Source organism: Anguilla rostrata, chromosome 1 (assembly GCF_018555375.3).
Source record: "Anguilla rostrata isolate EN2019 chromosome 1, ASM1855537v3, whole genome shotgun sequence".
NCBI classification, from domain to species: domain Eukaryota; kingdom Metazoa; phylum Chordata; class Actinopteri; order Anguilliformes; family Anguillidae; genus Anguilla; species Anguilla rostrata.
Window position 1 is genome coordinate 33,763,872 of NC_057933.1, and position 22,033 is coordinate 33,785,904.

The 22,033-nt window shown below is 39.1% G+C and overlaps 1 protein-coding gene across 9 annotated transcripts in view; it reads right to left on the reverse strand.

Moving 5' to 3' along the window:
• Window positions 1-564: 564 nt before the first annotated feature.
• Window positions 565-22,033, reverse strand: part of LOC135254964 (afadin-like) — a 197,425-nt gene continuing 175,956 nt past the window's right edge. For 5 of the 9 annotated variants that reach the window (XM_064335658.1, XM_064335648.1, XM_064335635.1 and 2 more), the window contains 6 exons: window positions 19,846-20,037; window positions 18,271-19,332; window positions 13,032-13,067; window positions 11,796-12,072; window positions 10,789-10,876; window positions 565-1,117 (listed from right to left, as the gene is read on the reverse strand). In XM_064335658.1, coding sequence (XP_064191728.1) covers window positions 1,003-1,117; window positions 10,789-10,876; window positions 11,796-12,072; window positions 13,032-13,067; window positions 18,271-19,332; window positions 19,846-20,037 — 1,770 coding nt within the window. In that variant the 3' untranslated portion in view covers window positions 565-1,002. The remainder of the gene's footprint in view (window positions 1,118-10,788; window positions 10,877-11,795; window positions 12,073-13,031; window positions 13,068-18,270; window positions 19,333-19,845; window positions 20,038-22,033) is intronic. The other 4 variants (XM_064335617.1, XM_064335611.1, XM_064335632.1 and 1 more) reach the window with 4 other exon arrangements.

Sequence of the window (22,033 nt, forward strand, 5' to 3'; positions counted from 1 at the left end):
CTCTGTAAATGTACAGTGATGCAGTTACAGAGTGTACACATTCTGTGCAGAAGAGACTCCCTGTGCAATATGGCTACCCAATGTCAGTATCTCAGGTTTTAATATGAGCTGGTGGGGATTTTGAGGCTTTTTTATGATGTTGAACCAATATTGCACCAGCATCTGCTAGAATCTTGTATATTATCTGCACAGTGGCTAAAACAACTGTGCTCTTGGTGATAAGAACAGAATTACAAAAAACAGTCTGTTATATCTGGGTGCTGAATATGCCAACAGCGAAATGTTGAATTGTGGGAACAAGTGTGTAGCCACAATAATGTTCTACTCAAAAAATTCCATATGACTGTATCATAAAGGAATCAATACAAGAACTGTATAACTAAACCCCAAAATCAACTGACAAACACAAAAGCTCCCCTTCCATCTGGTCAATATGTTTCTTATATTTATGTCATGTAAACAATTTCATAGTGCTTAATATTTTTATTGCCAGGGCAAAGCAAGCAATATTGCTTCTTCTATTACGACCATAAATCTGGGCCATAGTTTCTCAGTCTTACTGAGTATGCAGCCTTTTTTTTCTCCAGCTAACCTCTTTAATTGTTAAGCTGACTACTACTAAGTGCAACTACTAAATGTTTTCAGGGGATTATATTTGATTTTGAACAGAATGATCACATTGACACTTTCACAGAGGACATACTGCAGACAGTAGTCAAAATATATTGTTACATATTATTAAAGACCAAGTTGTTCAAATGAGGCCTTAATGTAACCAACACTACCGAGAGGTTACTTGGAGTGAGAAAAAGCACTCATAGCAGGTCATCAAGATGAGGGCGGGAAACCCCCCACCCCCACAAAAATAGGATCACTGAGAACAGGAATGGCAATCTCTTGCCTCCTGTCCCCCTTTCTAAAATGGGTTCTTCCTGTTGCATCCTACTAAGGTTCCAGGTTCACAAGTGTATCACATAGCTGTCCTGATGCTCCACTGGGCTTTCATGAAACGATGTTGCTAGATGCGTCCTTGTCCCGGGAGAAGAGCTGCTGACGGTCCTTAAAGGTCATAGTTTCTGAAGCTTCCCCGCTTACTGAGAGCTCTTCACCCTGACCACTGTACCGTAGGAAAGATATTAAAGTCATGTCAGCAATTATAACTATCAATGCTCTACATCAACTTTCTCCAGCTTTTTGTGTGATGTCAGACATGTCTGGGCATGGCTTCTTAAAAAAAAAAAACTTTTTTTTTAAACTGGCCTGATGTCAGAAACCAAAAGTTGTCACTTTGTTTTGTTGTTTTATCAGCTTGCCCGAAGTGAAAGATGGTAGTAAATTTCTCTCTAAAACCTTAATTGGGGAAAACCTCCCAGGTCCACCCTGTCTCCTGTTACTATGTTCAAAGTGCAGGTGCAACCAGGGCTTGAAAATGATAACAGAAACAAAAACAAAAACCATAAATGAAAGGAATTTTTGCAGGAACAAAAACAATAACAGAAACAAAATCAACATTAACACTGAATAACTTGGTGACACAGAGAATATAGCACCATGACAAAATAACCACGTTATAGTTGGGAGAAATCCCGTTGGAAGAGATGCAACTCTCAAAACGCTCACAGCAGCACAAGCAAATAATTTGATCAACTCCAAACATTTATAATGTGTAGGGTAGCAGCAACTACAGAGGTAATTGAAATACAGGCGTTATAAACCGCTGAAGTCACACCCAACTATTAACTTGAACATAAACGGACAGTAACATCAACATTATTCACGTTGAAAGATAAGAATCAGAATCGTTTGCACAAACAAAAAAGGTGAACGTGCACTGACTGGCGTACTCATTTTCAGTAAGAAAACCAAAGGCATAGACAAAGCATCACCAATAATAGTTTATACAAAATACCACCACCATGATACAAATAAAACGTGTCTTGCCCTTGAATGTCGTATTTCTCTACTTCCACCTAGCAAAAGCGGTCATAATAGGCTATCCTCGAATTCCAGCTTCCTGACAAGGTCCGACTCAGCCATCTATAAACTAAAGCACACCCAAGGGTGCTGTCCTGGAGCAAAAAACTTTTTTAAATTTCCAAGTTGAACTTCTAGATTGCAAGTTTGATTTGGCACGATTAACATTCTGGCTCGGAGGACACAATGGAATGTTATCATCCATAGTGTTCTGAAAGCTAATTTGCATAAACTACAATGGGACAGCACCCTTGGGCGTGCTTTAGTTTATAGATGGCTGAGTCGGACCTTGTCAGGAAGCTGGAATTCGAGGATAGCCTATTATGACCGATTTTGCAAGGGAAAGACACGTTTTTTTTGTATCATGGTGGTGTTATTTTGTATAGACTATTCAGGGTTTCCCCCAGAACAGTTGTTAGGGCCGGTGGCAAGTATCTTTTGACGGGGGCTGGCGGCCCGGCGCCGGCCGGCGGCCAAGTGTCTTTTTTGATGGGGGCCCGGCGCGGGCCAGCAACAGACTGATGGCAGCATTAAGGCAGGGCCCTATAGTTTCTGTGATAACAGAATCACGAATGGAATCGAGAATTGAGAATTTAAAAAAGCTATAACACAGATTCCATAGGGCCCTACATTAAGTCAATGCTAAAAGCTGACTGGAGATTTGAAAATATGACTATGTAATGTGAATGTTGTTATAAATAAGTCATTTATTCAACACACATTTTAAAAAATCAACAACTATTTACAGCATAGCAGAGTATTACAAATAATCTGACAACAATGTACAGTATTGGAATGCTGGAACAACAAAATAAATTAAATTAAATGAATAATATCAAAGTTTTTGCACTCTACAAAAAACTTGTATTCAAGTCCTGATTGGCTACTGAATCTTACAACAAGCCTTGGAATGCTGGGCACATTTAAACATTTAAAAAACTGTCTAAGGTTTTTTGGCTTTTACCTAGCTAGCTAAGTTAGCCAAATGACCACGTTGTCATAAACTTTTTCCCAACCGTGAAAACTGCCTGATTTGTTTACAGATGTGGCTCCTGAGTAAATCTATCGTTGTTTCCGTCGCATCACTTTCGACACAAGCAATAGCCTATTGAAAAAATCCTGAAATTTCTTCTTACCGTGAACAGACCAGCAAACTCATCAGGGGTGAAAAAGGTGAAAAAGATGCAAACCCCCTAGGGGGGGGTCCAGGGGCATAAATATCAGCTTTAAAATGTGGATTTACAGTAGATTTTAACATGAGGATATAGGGAAAAACTCACCCTAGAATTAATGTAATCTAACTGCTAATGCCCCCTGATGATGTCCCCCTTACATTACAAAAGTAATCAGTTCAGGGCACTTAAAAAATAAAAAAGTCAAGAGAGTGCAGAGCTGGGTCCAAAACTGTATTAAAATGCATTGCATCCACTATACAATAAAGTTGATCAAACAAAACAAAAACACAATAAGCGCAACAACTGACAAATCAAATGGAAAACAGTTTATGTTATATTTTGGTAGAGAGAGAGAGAAAGAGAGAGTTTTATAGTGGCAATATGGTGTGGCAAGGTGTGTTCTATTACACACATTATTTAACTGACTAGTACTGATAGTTTAACTTAAGGCACAGTGGTGGCTGCTGAGCTGAAAATCGAGGAGGCAGAAAACTTCCCCTGATTATTAGTCTTGACTTTCAATCATTTTCCTTGATTAACAAGTCTGCCCACGATCTCAATAATTCAGTTGTAGATAAACAGTTTCCTTCGTCACGCCATGCTATGAAGATCAAATAAATTCAAAATAAATTATAAACTCAAAAATGCCATCTAACCTGTGCTCGTTCAAATGACAAAATCTGCGTATTCCAGATCTTTGCCATACCTAACCCTAACCCTAACATTTTCGTGTGTAGGCTACGTTTATCCAGTTTTTAATATCTTAATGTCGATTGAAATGTGCACAATTTTGCGACGCAAATAGAATATTTTTCTCGTCTAAACTAATTGAGGAGAACTGTCTCTATCATATTTAGTAATATGTCATTTCTAATCAAGTACAATAATTAAAAACAAGTTTACACCAATAATAACGTTAATCAGTTTAAGGGATGTTCTGCATGCTCATTTTTCAGCTCAGCACCCATCACTAGGGCACCCAGTGGTTTTCTTTCACTTTAAAAACAAGACCAGGTCAAAACCTAGTATATGGTTTTGAGGACTGCCCCGCTATTGCGGTCTAGCCAAAAATAACTATCACTTTGCTGTAAGCGGTGGGTAGGCTACAGACAGTTTGACAATTAGGACACTGGCTCTTCTCCATTGCTCTCAATGGTCTACAAGAAAATACAAAATATTTTATGACAACGTTGTCGTGCACATCAATGTCATCAAGCTAACGTTATTAATAAACAAGTGAAGTCGTTATTTCAATGGCGATTAAGTCATGTAATGTTACAATTTATCGAACGTTACATTCGTGCTACTAGTTTAACGTTATCTACACACTGCTTAAGTTAATATTAAAAGAATGTATGCCTACTTACCAACGAGATTAAGTGATAACGCGGAAGTTTGTAACGAGGTTAGTTAGCCTACTAAATAAGAAATGGTGGCTTGCTAGGTAACGTTACCTTGTGATAGTTGGAAGCGTCAAGTGTTGAATGTCACTCTACGCACAATGAGGGTAAAGAACACTGATCTCAGACCTGCTGTTTTCCTATAGTGCGTTCACGTTTTTCGCTGGTGAGCTTTCCAACTGAGCCGCCCCACTGTAACTGTAGTTTAAAAAACATCTTTAAAATACTTTTTTTTTTAAATTTCCCTCAGGCGGGGGGGTCAACTTAGGCCCGGCGGGCCGCCGGACTTGCAATACACTGGCGGAAACCGTGCCATTATTGGTGATGCTTTGTCTATGCCTTTGGTTTTCTTACTGAAAATGAGTATGCCAGTCAGTGCACGTTCACCTTTTTTGTTTGTGCAAACGATTCTGACCCTTAGCTATATCTCATCGTGGATAATGTTGATGTTACTGTGTGTTTATGTTCGAATAAATAGTTGGGTGTGACTTCAGCGGTTTATAAAGCCTGTATTTCAATTACCTCTGTAGCTGCTGCTACCCTACACATTGTAAATGTTTGGAGTTGATCAAATTATTTGCTTGTGCTGCTGCGAGCGATTTGAGAGTTGCGTCTCTTCCAATGGGATTTCTCCCAACTATAACGTGGTTATTTTGTCATGGTGGTATATTCTCCGTGTCAGTTATTCAGTGTTAATGCATTGACACTGTCTGACCACTGTGTTTTTTATCATCCATAGGATGACTTTGTTTTTCTAAACCGGGGCGGGTGGTGATTGGGTGGGGGGCCTCATCTAGGCAGAGAATGATTGCACAACTGAAAAATTACTCTTCACTTTACCCATGCTTAATATAATTTTCGGCAGGCTACTAGGCTGGTTTCATTGTTTGGGAGATGGGAGAAAAAGAAACTAAACTAACCATTTTTTAATTATGTTCTAACCAGTAGAGGACCATTATGTTGCAGGAGGAACAAAAGAACAGATACATTATAATTCAGATTCTCCTCAGAACGAATGAATAGAACTTTTTTTGTTCTGTTATCAAGCCCTGGGTGTAACACTACTGTTCCACCCTGTAGTCAGGCACTTCATTTGGTCAAGTACAAATATAGATGTGCATCTGGATCTACAGTTGTTATACAGTGAGCACCATAATTCATTGGACAGTGACACATTGTTTGTTATTTTGGTTCTGTACTCTAGCACTTTGCGTTTGAAAGGATACAATGACAATGAGGTTGAAATGCAGGCTGTCAGCTTTAATTTGAGGGTATTTTCATCCGTATCGGATGAACCGTTTAGAAATGACAGCACCTTTTGTACATGGTCCCCCCATTTTAAGGTACTACAAGTATTTGTTGAATTGGCTTCACAGATGTGTTTCGCTAGGCAGGTGTATTCATTTGTGTTGTTAGTGAATGCAGAAGAGAGCTGTTGATGTCTAGTCTTGATTCTAGACTTTGCAATTGCCTTTGGAGATTGTTGTTGGGGTGTGACAACATGAGGAAGACAGCAGTGTCGATGCAAATTAAGCTGGCCGTCATTAAGGCTCAGAAATAAAAATCAATCAATCAGGAACGTTACAAAAACCCTGGGCAACAATTTGGTTCATTAGTTCATCAAAAACAACTGGTGAACTCAATTATGTCAAAAGACCCAGTAGACCACTGTAGTGGATGACCGGAGAATATTCTCTATGGTGAAGAAAACCCCCCTGACACCAGCCCAACAGATCAAAAACACTCTCCTGGATGCAGGTGTAGATGTGTCAAAGTATTACCATACGTAGAAGACTACGCCAGCAGGACTACAGAGGGTACACTACAAGATGCAAACCACTGATAAGCCTAAAGAACAGAAAAGCGAGATTACAGTTTGCTAAAAAGCACCTAAAAGAGCCCCAAGAGTTCTGGAACAAAGTCTTGTGGACAGATGAGACAAAGATTAACATGTACCAAAGTGATGGAAAGAGGAAAGTGTGGAGAAAAAAAGGAAATGCCCATGATCCAAAGCATACCACCTCATCCGTGAAACATGGTGGAGGGGGTGTTATGGCTTGGGCCTGTATGGCTGCCAGTGGAATGGGCTCACTTGTCATCATCGATGATGTGACTGCAGACAGAAGTAGAACAATGAATTCTGAAGTCGAAAGAAATATTTTATCTGCTCAGATAAAACCAAATGCCTCCAAACTCATTGGACGACATTTCATCATGCAACAAGACAATGACCCGAAACATACTGCTAGAGCAACGAAGGGGTTTTTGACGGCCAAAAAGTGGAAAATCCTTGACTGGCCGAGTCAATCACTGGATCTGAATCCAATTGAACATGCATTTTACATGCTGAAGAGGAGACTAAAGGCAAAAAGTCCCCGAAACAAGCAGGAACTGAAGATGGCTGCAGTACAGGCCTGGCGGAGCATCACCAGGGAAGATACCCAGCGTCTGGTGATGTCTATGCGTCGCAGACTTCAAGCAGTCATTGCATGCAAAGGATATGTGACCAAATATTAAAAATTATTACTTTATTCTACATTATGTTAAACTGTCCAATATTGTTTGATGCGCGAAAATGGGGGGGGGGGGGACTATGTCCAAAAGGTTCTATAATTTCTAAATGGTTCATCTGATATGTATGAAAATACCCTCAAATTAAAGTTGACAGTCTGCGCTTCAACCTCATTGTCATTGTATCCTTTCAAACTCAGTGCTAGAGTACAGAACCAAAATAAGTCACTATCCAATGAATTATGGTGCTCACTGTATTTGTAAGTACTGAAAATTGCCCTAATTGAGAAAAAATTAAAGTAACATTAAACAACTAAATGTAATGAACTGAACTGGAAAAATGAGATGGACCCATGCAATGTATTCTCTATGTCAGTGCTGGTCACTGTCAATTACCTGATCAAAAAGAGGTATGTACAGCTTTTAATAAACATTTTGCTGCAGCAGGTAACCTATTAGATAACTCATTCAAGGGAGAGGCTACCTTTGCAGGCACTCAGAGACTTTCCCCTCGGATTATTGATAACTCTGTACCTGTTGCAGGTAATTCCCCTCATTTTACCTTTACTCCTTTCACTTCTAGAAAAGCAGCTGATGCCCTTTTAACATCAAGTCAACCAAAGAGGATAATTTAGATTAGAGCCCGACCGATATATATATCATTTCCATCACCGCACACATTTTTGGGAAATATTCAAAAAGTTACAACCATACATTAAACAATTCTCCACAATTTTGGAGATCATACTCTACTTAATGCAATAATAACATTTATTTATTTCAAAACAGTATCTACCCAAGCCAACAGTATATTTCAGATTGTGGTGGATGTACGTTAAGCCATTTGGCCCTTGTGACATTTAATAAATTTAATTCGCAAATGTATAATAATTGTAAAAAGGTATCAACTGGCAAAACTAGTTATGAAAATAGTCATATATTATTATGGGGTGACATATGTCATACTATTTTTAAATAATAGTCATATATTTAGTTGTGGTGGAAATGACATTTGTTCATTACGGGTCAGAAAAAATGTCAAAAATGACCAAATTATCTTGTGATGGCAGCGCGTCCACTCTTGGACCTTAAAACTAGACAAATTAGGTAAACTTATGAGACTGTGGTAAGTGTGATTTGAACAAGTTTTTTTTTTATAAGTTCACAAGGACAAAAGTGCTCCTAGTTGAAGAAACCCCCATATCCGTTTGGCCGATATATCGCCATTATTTGACTTTTTTGAGGACATCGGGATTGGCAGTTATGCAGCCGATGTGTCCCGATTTTTAAATAAGTATAAGTATAATAAACAAAACAAAAAACATTGATTATTTATCTGTACTTGTCTGTTCGAATGTTGTAATTGCTATTTACTAGAATTATCCAGTAGAGGGAGCTCTAATACAAGTGTGATCTGCAGCAGCTGACGCGCTACTTCTGTAATAAGACGCTTGTCACTCGTGCCTCATCCAATGTTCTCCACTGCAAGACTTGTCTGCACAGATTCGATTGACGCAATAAAGGTATGTATATTTAGTGAAAGTTTTTAATTAAATGCGTTTATACGACCACTATGTTTATCAATCCTCCTTATTAAGCGAGCGAGCTAGCTAACATAGCCTATTTGGTTCACTTTAGCAAGCTAGCTGGCTAGCAAGCCTTTATGAAGTGGCAGTGAGCACATAAGCAGCGTAGGATCTACATTTCTAGAGGACATTACTGTATTCTCAAATAAATAACCAGACAAAATAAAATGGTGGTTGAATGCATCACACATTTGTTTTTTTATCTGAGAAAATGATATTAGCTACTATACGATGCCGTGTCAATAGCCAATGCGTTATTGCAAGCGAGTGTGTCATCTAGTCACGCGTCATCGTAGCAAGCTAACCAGACTGTAAAAACGCAGATAAAACACTTCTAACGTGGATCATTTTAAGCCATGTTATCTTTGTCGTGATAACATGAGAGAAGGATTGCTGTTGGAGAAGTGAATCAACCAACACTTAGGGTAACCTGCACGAAAGCGCATTGTAGTTTTTTTCACCACCGAATTCTTATAGACAGGGAAGCTCGCTAGATAAAGTCTTACTCTTTGAGATCATGTAGTAGGAATAAAATAAGAAAATATAATTCATTTACTGAGAATAGATACTAAGAAATAATAATAACAAATTAATAATAACAACAACAACAACAACAATAATATTCATAAAAATACATGTTTGAAACTGGAAAACTGATTTTTTTAAATTAATTTTTTTATAGATGGCTGGAAAAGAAAGGAGTAAAAACAACGTGTGGAGTTATTTTGAATTCACACCACTTGAAGATGGTGTTAATATATATTTAATTTAATATCATCTTTTACATTATCTATCAAAAAGTTCTTTGTGTGTTTATTTTTATTTATTTGTTTGCTTATAAGTTAAATGTTCTCAAATATAGAAACTTTGATAAAATATAAGTTTTTCAAATTGATTTGAAAATGTTGTACTTTTTGACAAAATATCAGTTAAAAAATCGGTAATCGGTGGGCTACGACTCTCCAAAATCGGGATCAGCATCTGACCCAAAAATCTGGCATCGGTCGGGCTCTAATTTAGATCAGTTCTTTCTTAAACTCTCTGCCCTTTTCATGACGGAGCATATTGCCCATATTTTTATTATATTTATTGTTTCTGGTACAATTCCCGAAGTTTGGAAAAATGCTCAGGTTGTACCGCTGCCAAAAAGAAGCGATCACAACAACTATTGCCTTATTTTGAAACTCTACTGCTTGGCTAATCTCCTAGAATCGCTTTTAAATGACAGACTAAAGTCATTTCTTCTTGTCAACAACATGCTGAGCCCTCTTCAGGTTCACTATAGGGCTAAGCATAGCACGATCTCTGCCACCTCCTTAGTTGTCAATGGCATTGTACAGTTGAGGCCAAAAGTTTACATACACCTAGACAACAAAGTGAAAGTATTGGAGTGGCCATCACAAAGCTCTGACCTGAATCCCATAGAAAATTTGTGGACTGAACTGAAAAAGTGTGTCCAAGCAAGGAGGCCCACAAACCTGACTGAGTTACACCAGTTCTGTCCGGAGGAATGGGCAAAAATTCCAGCAAAGTATTGTGAGAAGCTTGTGGAAGGCTACCCCAAGCATTTGATTCAAGTTAAGCAATTAAAAGTTAATGCCACCATATACTCACAAAGTGTATGTAAACTTTTCACCCACTGGAATTCTGATATAGTGAATTAAAGTTGAATTAATTCTGCCTTTAACTGATTTAAAATGACCTCTTATGTGAACAAATGAGATGCTCTAATTGACTTGCCAAAAGAAATGTATGGTAAAATGAAATGTGCGGAGTTGTGAAAAACTGAGTTTGAATATCTTTAGTCTAGGTGTATGTAAACTTTTGGCCTCAACTGTATAAAGCCTCTCTTTGTAAACTACCCCTTCATCTGTCATCAGTCTTTGTTTGGAATTCCGAAAATCTCTACACACGCTCTTAGGACTGCTTAATGCTCCATGTACTTCGAGCTAACACGAAACTTGGAAAAACTGCTTTTAAATTCTGTGCTCATCATACCTGAAATTAACTGCAATAAATACTGAAACTTGTTTCTGTTGTAACACGAGGAAATTTTTGATCTTTGATCTTGAACTTGGTTCATTTGGATTGTGGTTTTTGTGGTTCTGAACTTCAATTCCCATCAGCAGCCTGTGAACTTACCATCTTTCCCATTTCTTTCTTGGGTCCTCATACACCTCTGGGTTTCCTCTGTCGCTCAGATCACACCCTGTGGTATAAATGGGAAATTCTGCATGGAAAGGGATTGAACAAATTTACATTACTGGGACTGAAGTGGACAGAATCAAAAGGCAAAACCGTTGTCTGATTTTAAAAAAATAGAGATTTGTAAATTCCTTGAAAGGTTTAGTATTTCCCTTAGTGTATTTTGGGGGCAAATAAATTTGGAGTTAAATCTCAAAGGCCTTGGGTTGCTTTGATTTTTTGGTTGTGATTGTAGTCCAATGTACAATGGTATGTTTATTTTTATTATCTACGTCATGCCATGCCACAGGCATTTCTGAATATTAAGGATTTCTAAAGGAGAATTACTGGGTACTGCTGTAGGTAATATTCAGAAATGCTTGTGTGGCTTGATATATTTCAGTCAGTATTCTTAATATTGAGAAACATACCATGGTACACTCTAATGTACTTCTATTAAAGGTTCAGAATTTCCTTTACTGTATTTTGGAGACAAATTCATTTGAACTTAAATCTTGAAGTCCTTCTGTTTTTTGGTTGTGACTGAAGTCTAGAGTGTACCTTGGTGTGTTTCTCAACATTGATTTTTTGAAAACATCCTGCCATGTCACAGGCATTTCTGTATAAGTACCTAGTAATTCTACTTCAGAAATCTTTAATAGCCTTTATTCAAAGAGAACAACACAACATTTGGAGCAGTTCGCCTGAATCAGCGCTAATGCCATATGCCATATCAGAGGGCTTGATGTAAAAAGTGAAAGAAAAAAAAAAAAAAAGCTAACAATTTCTTGGGGCAAGAATCCCCAGGTCCACTCTGTCCACTTTTGCTCATTTTCTGGAAGCTTTAAAGTGGGGTTAATTACTTCAGAATTGTAATAAATTTTTTTTCAGAAAACGTAAATGAAAATGCCCAGTGTAGTGAGTAGGCTTGTAAGTTGTCAAGAAGGTGTAGCCCAGAAGCTGACCTTCAAGAGGGGTGCTTTCCTCCTCGTGCTTGCTGTCATCATATGGGACCAGTTGAGCGGGGCCCAAGGCATCAAAGGAGGCTGCTTGGGTTTTGAGGTATGAGGTGTTTCTCTGAGGTGGGGATGGTGGTACAGCATTTGTGGAGGTGGGCGGGCCCTCATAGTCAAGGGGGAGGGGAGGTCTTTGCAGACTGGGCTCCTCCCCCTCTTCCTGCCTGTCCTGTCCCTCTGCTGTCCCTTGCTGCTGTTGCTTCCGGTGCTGTTCTTCATCCTGCAGCTGAAGATGAGTAATAGTCAGCTCATTTAAAATGTCACTTTCTCTCACCCCCAATATCACCTCACACATTTTCTAATGGACAGCTAAGATTCTTTAACCTCATAATAGCCTTGTAATAGGGTTCCAAAAAGATGCTGGATGATTTGCATACCCCTGGTTTTCTAGAAAGAGATAAGGACTTAATGTCCCTAGCATGTATTCTCTTGCAGGCAAACAAGAGTGACATTGAATAAATATAGCTGTTGGCTTGATTTTCCTCCAAAGCTCAAATTTCTGTTCCTTCTGATGTGTGAGGCAGTGCCTACAGTCATACACAGGAGTGACAACAGCAGGAATGGAAACAGCAACACAACACAATGAAGTATTGAGGTGCAGAAGTAGATCAAGGAGTCGAGCACTGGGTTTACAGCATTCTCTTATAAGGGAGTGCCATTCCTGTGCATATGGAACTGCGTCTTCCACTGGACTAAAAACAACTGCTAGGACAGACCTCACAGCAAAACCTGTCGTTATCATTAATAATAAATTAATAAATTAATTATTCTTGCTAAATTAGGGACTAGTGCTAAAGTTCAGGCCCATTAGTTTGTACAAATCAATTTTATTTCGCTTGGTTTGCTGCTTGGTGGAATTCAGACCACAAGATTTATGTCAATTGACTTGTGTTAAACCATTGTGGAATAAAAAGGGAATCATCACAAAGGGAATGACACTGAATGATCACACCCTTCCAAGAGTTTTTGTATTGCAGGGAAATATAGAAAATATTTTGGCCCTGTTTTCTCCAGCTGTTCTCTGACCGAGCTGCTACATTCCATCCTGAGACGGGATCAGAACTTGTAGCCAACAGGCGAGTGAGAGGGAGAGGAAGAGGATGAAGAGAAAGAAGCAGATGAAGAGTGGCGAGTACCACAGATGGCATAATGCTAATATGGAGCAAAGCATAATAAAGAACATACCAAGTCTAGAACAGAGATGGCTGGAGCGGCACTCTGCTGCAGGTGGAAGGAAGAGAAATGAAACAGAAACAAAAGAACAGAAACAGGTAAATAGAACAGGTGCCGGGGCAAGGCATAAGAAGGTCTAAACAAAAAACAACATTTGGGGCTAGGCTTGTGACAGGGTCACTATTTTCACACCAGTGTCCCCTCTGTTGATACCAGTATTACTGACAGACATAAAAAGGCCTGAAATAAAGTGCCATCAGCATTGGCAAAAACACACCTAAAATAACCAGGGCTACAAAATAAAAAACCAGTACCGTGAGATATAAAACATGTAAACGTATAGTAAAACAAATAGACAAGATGAATTGACTTTGGTAAATTACCTAAGTTAATTCATATCCTTGTGTATTTTTTTACTTTAAGCGACTGGAAAGCTGAAAATAGACCGGGTGGAAAACTTACACCCTATAAACTGAACATTAGTCTCAACCTGCTTTCATTCATTTACCTTGATTAGCCCAACAAGTGTGCCAATAATCTGAATAATCCATTGGCAGGTAAACAATCAGCTTCTATATTCACAGCATGTAAGGGAGATTAAATGATAAAAATCAATTTAGAAAAAATTGTTTCAATCACAGAGTAGCCTACACTTAACTCCAATCCACATGCTACATCTGGACAATCCTCACCCATTTAGGGGGTTTTCTATGTAAGGCTTTATATCTCCAGATGTGAGCATAACAGAGACTTGTAAAATGGCTTAAACGAAGCAAGACACGTGAACCATTAACAATACCTAGATTAGGTTATATTCATCATTTAAGTAGAAATAAAGTACAAGAAAGGCAATTATCTAGGCAAAAATGAAGTTTGAAATGAAAACAGAGATCACGCACATGTAACAGGAAAAACTATACATGTCTTGGATCATAAACTGGACATGTATAGTTTTAGGGTGATCTACAGAACTACTAATGATCTATGAAGCAAAAAGTAGTGACCCTTAGTGTCTCCAAATCTATCCAAAATATCTAAATTGTGCATTTCTGTGAACATAACGTAATCATATATCACTACAAATAAACAGTTTTGACTAATGAAAATCACTTTTGCACAATTTTCAAGTCAGTTACCACCTTTTCATCAGTATAGGGAACTAAAATATCAAGTGGTCCAAAAACCTATCCAAAACCTCTCCAAAAATGAATGCGTTTTCTCCATTATAAAGCATCTAAATGATGGTTTAAGCTGAAATATTGATATCACATTGAAAAATACACATGCCTAAATATGTACTCATTCATTCTTGTATGTTTTCTCTGTAACAGTTTGTAATCTTTTGTTGTATGGGGATGGGACAACATTATACAAATGTTGCTATTTATGACCACTCCAAGATGATTTTAATGGTCATCTAGCACATATTAGCACAGAATTCTGAATTTGAAATTTTCCAAGCCCTAAGTACCAAGTATAGCCCATGGAGGTACTAATATAGCGTCACGGTAAATAGCGTCACTGTAAATTGGTGCATCTGACATAACATGACTGAGCCACCTATGAATGCTTACTGTACATTATAGCATGTGAAATCCTTGCATTAGAGAATAGAACAAACCTTTTGAAAGACACTTCACGTTTCATTGCAAGTGGTATGAATTCTAAAAAAGCAGACCACTGCCAGCCACTACGCTGGCACTGCTCAGGATACGCGAGCAATGCCCCAATACTAACAGCTAGGCTCATTAGTTGGCCCTAAAAACAAAAGTTCTGAGCCTTATTAGCAAAGGATAACAGTTGTCTCTTGCGACCAATGCAAAGATCACATTATCAAAAATATGAACCTGCACTTCAGTGTACATCTATACACAATTTTTAATCATGTTGATAAAATGTGCACAATATTGCAAATAAAATTATTTAATTACTCACCTAACAGCCTAATTGAGGAGAACTGACTATACATGATGGGACCGAGTATTCAGTGAATTAATAGTTCTATTGTTAATAAAGTAAAATTATATAAAACAGGCCAAGACGAATAATCAATTTCCCACCCCATTCATTTTTATCTCAGCAGGTGCCACTCGAGAAGTCTCATTTTTCTAGCAATCAAATTCTCCGCCATGTCAGACAATAACTATTAAACATTGTAATGACAAAATACTGATAACTAGGAAATTACACTGGTGTAGGCGTATGCTCCATATGCCAAGAGTTAAACCAAACACTGCAACAAGCCTGTTTGGGGCATGGCATGCTGTAATGTGGTGCCAAAGAAATCTGCACTGCCCCAGTTAACGCTGAACTGTTTAGTGAAGAATGGCCTGATTCCTGCCTGCAAACAATTACAAATCTGAATATGGAAAAATACAAGAGGGATAAAGAGGAATTTCCATCTTCAGCAAGGACACTTTCCTTCAAAAAATTCTTGGCGATCATTTGTGTGGGGTGGGGGGAACCAAGGGAAATCCTTTGATTGGACAACTTAAGCTTTTATCTTCATTTGGCGGGATTCTCAGCTGATCCATGCTTCGTGCATCAAATTAAACCAGAGAGGTTTTTGTTCCTAATCAACTTCAAGCTTCCTGTAAATGTACATTTTAACAAAAATGTTTTGGTCCAAGAACAGCCTGGGTTTTGGGTTTCATTAAAATAACCATGGGCAGTGTCAGCTGTTTTGAAATGATTTGGTCCCACAAGGCCTAAACAATTTGCAGTAACACTTTACAATAAGGTCACATGAATTGGCATTGACTAGTGTAGTTGTTAGCATGAATTAATGATGTACAAATACATTAATTAAGCATTAAATCTATTTAGTAGTCAACAAAAACATGAACTAATGTATAAGTTACACGATTATTTATACATTATTAAAACATAGGATCAACTTATAATTAACCATTAACCACTTAGTGCAAACCCCCTAGTGGTCGGCACGCCAGCATGCCTAGATTGTTCAACTCCGATATTCATTGCTCCTGTTCTGAAAACAGAAACACTTTGTTTTAGTTTCATTAGTAGACGATACACGACAACTATGCCGAATATGGAGTTTCGCAGCGCCACTATTGTCGCTCTGGTCGTTCATTTAACAAGCACCCCCTCCCTGCAGTTTCAACTGCAACTACTCCCCCCACCCATGACATAATGGACAATATTGTCTATCTGGGCATTCATAAAAATATTTTTTCACCACTCAAGAATCGTATTCCGTCATAGCAACAACATAAACCCAACAATAGCTCTAAGATATGCCAATACATCAGTGAAAATGCTGCTCACTGAATAACGAAATAAACAACAGTTTTCAAAAATTATACCATGTCACTCTACAGTCAATATCTAGGACTAAATATTGAATAAATATACAACCTTACCATCGGGTTTTACGCGTAGAGATGTCCCTTTTGGGACTGAGTTGTCATATATTGTCTTGGACAATATACGCACATTTGTGACGCTTGGGTACCTTCCAAATTAGCTGTGCGTAATACCACACGTTGTTTACGGCATTGCCACCCTTTTTAGTACAGGTCTGGCTTGATTGACAATTCATTTATTCAGCAGATGACAGTATAAGCTTTCTAACGATGTATAACATGTCCAATGCTTTTGGAATAGCGTTTTATAGCTCAGCGCAACCAAAAGTTTTCTCATCATTGCATTCACTTACGCATTCACTGTGGTAGCAGTAAAAGACACTGCACCTGATGAAACGTTATCAATGATTTTCAATATAATAAAATATTATTATTATTGAGGACTTCTGAGCATAGCTAAGCCATATGTTTGCTGATAGACCTAGCTGACATTGTTTCTGGAGTAAGACAGAAGAGGAGAGAACCACAGCATTGATTTACTGTCTCTGTCTCTTATCTACTGAACAGAGATAACATTTCATCATTGCTATGTAAGTATTACTGTTCAAAATATTTCATACGTATACTTTTGTTATACGTATACTTTTGAAATTGAGTGTCTTTAAATAGGTTAGGTATTTTATAATGAGGATATTTCACACGATAATGTAAGCGTCCCTTGGTAGCTTAGTAGTTCTTGTGTTGCACGCACCAGTTATGACGTGAGAGTTGGAGCATTGCCAAATTGTGGTGGATGGTTGAATATTGTTATCATGTTGTCCCATCCCCATACAAGAAAACATTACATGCTGTAGAGTACAGAAATACATACGAGAGTTAATTATTACACATTTAGGTAATGTACCGGATTGTGTGACAATAGTTTTGCATTATTTTTTTATCTGGTATCAATGTTTCATCTTGAACCTTCATAAGGGGCTAATTTATATGCTTTATAATGGACAAAAAATTTTTTATTCATTTTGGAGAGATTTTGAATATGTTTCTGGACCCCTAGATATTTTAGACCACTGTACTGATGGAAAGCTTTTAAATCCCACTTGAAAATGATGCAACAGTGAGTTTCTTGAGTCAAAACAGTTGATTTGTAGTGAAATATGTGAATATGTTGTGATTTACAGCAATACATAATTCAGACATTTTGGATAGATTTGGAGACGTTGTATACACTGCTTAGTTTTTGCTTCATAGATCTTTAGTAGTTCTACATATCCACCCTTAGATTTTATTAACTTGTGGTCAAGATGTTTTTGATCCAGGAAATGTATAGTTTAACCTGCTGTATATATGGGATCTCTCAGTATTTCATTTCAAACTAAAAAAGAGCAAATAAGTCTTTGCTTTTTTACCTGAACAATTGCATTTGTGGCACTTTATTTCTTTCTAAATTATGAATATAAACTAATAAAATATTTAGTATTGTAAATGGTACAAATGTCTTGCTTCATTTAAGCCATTTTTCAAGTCTCTGTGATGCTCACATCTGGAGTTATAAAGCTTTAAATAGGGTACCCTCTAAATGGGCAAGGATTGGCCTGAATCATCTACTAATAAAGCTAGGGTTAGGGTCAACTCAATTTGGTTGCAGGAGCACAGAATGTCTGAATTGAGCAATCTAGGCACACCGGTGGGCCGATCACTAGGGGCTTTGCGCTAAGAGGTTAATGTACTATTACATGTTGCCATTGCCCATAATTAAAATATCATTTTATACATATTGCCCACCCCTACTCAATTATATTCCATAGGAATTTGATTGCATAGTACTTATCTCTGTAGTCTTATGAAAGAATACATTTCCTATATCCTTTACCATATCACTCCAGATTTTCTCCCATATTTCTGCTTCATGGTGGGCTCACCTGGGCTCTGTTCTCAGTTTCCAGCTGTTGTGCTATCATGGTGACTTCATAAACGTCCTCATCGTCCTCATCACCCTCCTCATCCTCATCATCCTCGCTGCGCTTTGACTCCTGCAGTCGTTGCTGGAACTGCCACTCCAGCTGCAACCTGCGCAGGCGCTCATTCTCCTCAGCTGTGCGTCCCACCTTGTCCCGCAGCTCCCGGATCTCCCCGTCCAGGAGATCCACCACCCGCAACCGCTGCCGCTTCTCCAGCTGCTCCCGGGCATCCCGCTTCCAGGGGTCCGGTGAGAGGCTGTCAGAGGAAGGGTCCTCAGTGCCAAGTGTGACATAGCAAAGGTCCCGCCGCTCCACAGTGTGTGGCTGCTGCTGTGGCAGGAAGTCATGGATTACCGTTTCCAGTGGAGGTGGGGGGGGGGCCCAGGGTAAGGCTAGGGGAGGATGGGGGGGCCTGGGGGACCGGTGCTGGTAGTGGGGCTGTGGGGGTGGTGGTGGGCCATGCGGGTGGTCGTCAGGGGTGATCAACCCAGAGGGACCATGTATCTGACCCATCTTTCTCTCCTGCTCCCTTTTCTTCCTCTCCCGCTCCTCTTCCAGCCGTGCCTTCTCTCTCTCGTACCAGCGACGCTGCTCCTCCCTCCTCTTGCAGTCAGCAGTTGATGCTGGATGCTGGCCGACTGAAGGTGGGGCAGGTGGAGGTAGGGGCAGGTCTTGCACGGGGCGGTCGGGGTTGCTGGCAGAGCTCCCCAGTGGTGGGGGGGGAGGTGGGGGCGGGAGCTCAGCACGGGCAGGCTGAGGGTGGGGGGTCTTCCAGCGCCCTGGCCCGCTCTTGTGATTCGCCTGGCGGGTTTTGGAGGAGGAAGAAGACGAGGATGAAGAGTAGCTGAGCTGCTCTTGGCTGGAGGTACTGGACTCCAAGGAGGACGGAGCAGCATGGTGGTGGTGGTTGCGAAGCTCCTCATTCCCCCAGCTCCTCTTGGGCGCTGGATCCTCAGGCCGAAGCCCTTCAGGGGGGAAGGCCACCTTCTCCTCATGCAGCTCCTCCTGGGAAAGGACCATCCGCTGAGGGAGAAACCATGGACATGTCTTCAACTCTCACACCACCCCCAAACACCCCTTAACCTCTCTTACACCCCCACATCCTCTTCAACCTCTAATAGGAGGGGAGTCACCTTTTAGTTATTATGGCCCCAAACTGTTGAACTCCCTCCTAGAAAAACTGAGAGCAATCCAGACACTGAGCACTTTCAGAAAGAATATTAAAACATCTCTTTAATACTGCTTTTAGTTATGTGCTGTTTTAGCCACTGTTTTTCTTTTACTGTGCACTTGTGTTTTCTAACTCTTATTGTTCTTTTCATTAATTTTAATTAATTTGTTTCAAATTTAACTGTCTGTAAAGCACTGTAAACTTTGCTTGAAAAAGTGCTATGTAAATAAAATGTATTATTATTAATATTTTATGGATCAACATTTTGATAGCCAAATTTAAATATTCCAGCAATATTCCAGATGAAGTGCCTGGTTTACCCACAGGACTTAAAAGGGCTTGATATAAGGCTTAGGGCTCTGCACCTGCAAGGCTGTCGTCTTGGGGCAGTTGACACCCCCTGGGCTGGCCGGTCTGTTTTCCATGTTCTTCCAGGGCAGTCCAGAGCCTGGGGCCCCCACATCCAGAGACAAAGGGGTCGTGAAACAAAAGTAGTCCCGAGTATAGGTCTGCGTCGGAATGGGGTATGCTTCTGGGTGGGGAGAAAGTGGCTCCTCCTAAGGGTGGGGGTGGAAGGGGGGAGTGGAAGTTGGAGGCAAGACATACACTATCATTTCTCCAGACCTGGGGCAATTTTTATTTGATAAAATAAATAATCAATAAATAATCCTATAGACACCCCAGTAGACTGCTGACAATTGTAGAAGACAAAATTCACCTTTCATATGATTGTATGTTCTGGGTAGTAAGATGCTTCATGGAAATTATTTTTGCTGGAGCATTTTTAATTTTAACAGAACAGTCTAAACCAGAATAGATTTAGAGTATTTCAAATACATATTTAACATAGTATGAACAATACCACACATCTATCATCACCTTGTATGGGTCACTGACAGGATGTGGAGTGGGATGACCCAGGAATACAGACTGAAAGAAGTACATAAACCTCTAGGCCAGTAGTAAGGCTCAGAATCTTTTTTGTGTACAGCTGTGCCATCATTATGAAACCCTGGAGATCCCGCTTACAATAGTAAGCATGGAATTAACCCTATGTTTGAAATGAGGGGGTCGGGGGGATCTGGGACCACACATAAGTCACACAGGACCTGGTTGCTATCCACAGCAAAGTGAGGTAACACTAGCTAGTAGCTTTACCATAGCTAACAAACTGCTTGCTTACATGATAGGAACTTTAGTTTTCTATAAGCAACATACTGAGACTGAGATGTGCGTCACACCATAAAGCTTTTTTATTTTGACAGATTCTTAAAAAATCAATAAATTCTAAATCAATCATAAGAATTTTTACATTGCAGCATGATAGATACCACACATGAGACTCACCTATGGACATAGTACATGAGAGATGATAACATGCTCCAGGCACCTACCTCTCTATGAACCTAAACATTGGCAGGCAATTTGCCAATGCATCTTCGATAATAAGATTAATGCTTACAAAGGTTCCTAATAATCTCACGTTTCTATCATAGAATCAAATATGTGTCAACAGAGTACTTGATTACAAAATGAATTGTCATAGATTAAATATTCAAATTGTGAGTGATTACAAAATTATTTAGTCATGCAAAAAACATCTCCTGTGTATTCTCATTAATCAGGAGGAAAAAAGACACTGTTATAGGAGAGTAAGTAAATCTTTGTAGAATAGTCAGTACGGGATGCACTCACTATCTTATTTTGATATTGAGTGAGTAATAACTCGAGTCATTACACAAATCAAACATTGAATAAATTGTTAGTACAAGGACTGTGTTCATGTGATGATTAGCAATTCATGAGTCTGGATCTTCTTGATTAAACTCTGTGCCTGGGGGTCTCTGCTTCTGTGGTTCCCCTTTGGTCTTTCCTGATGGGTTATTTTCTTCTGTCAGTGATGTCATCGTTTTTCTCATGTCACATCAGATGCATGCTCAGCATGTCTAACAAAACATTGGGAATCATTTTATAAATGCCTTCCAACCCTTCCAAGTAAACTTAAAAGTGATTAAATGAAATTTAAAGAACAGAGAACAGCCCTTTCAGCTACATGACACTGATATTGGTATTTGTGTGTATATATATATAGATATATATATATACACACACACACACACACATAGATTGCCCAACATAATGTTTGGAACAAAGACAGATATATTTTTCTTGATTTGGTGGTTTTCCACAATTTTATATTTGTGATCAAAAAATTCAAATGTGGTTAAAGTGCAGATTTTCAACTTTTATTGACTACCTAACTGGTGCCAGCCTGTATTTACGCTGGAGTAGGTTTATTTGCCTTTATTGCGTTTTTTTACATAGAAATTTTCAATCAATCTGGTGACACAATATACCGTTTGAAAGTGTTAAAACTACTTGTGGTTTTATTGCTGTAAACTATTTTAGGATCCCAATGTTGCAGCTACAATGGTTCCTTATTTTGTAACATGTACCAAAACAGGCTTGGAGGACCTCACCCTCTGTGCTTTGGAAATCCACAGTCAAGACAAATCATGGTAAAACGCAACAAGGGTCCAGTGAACAAGATTC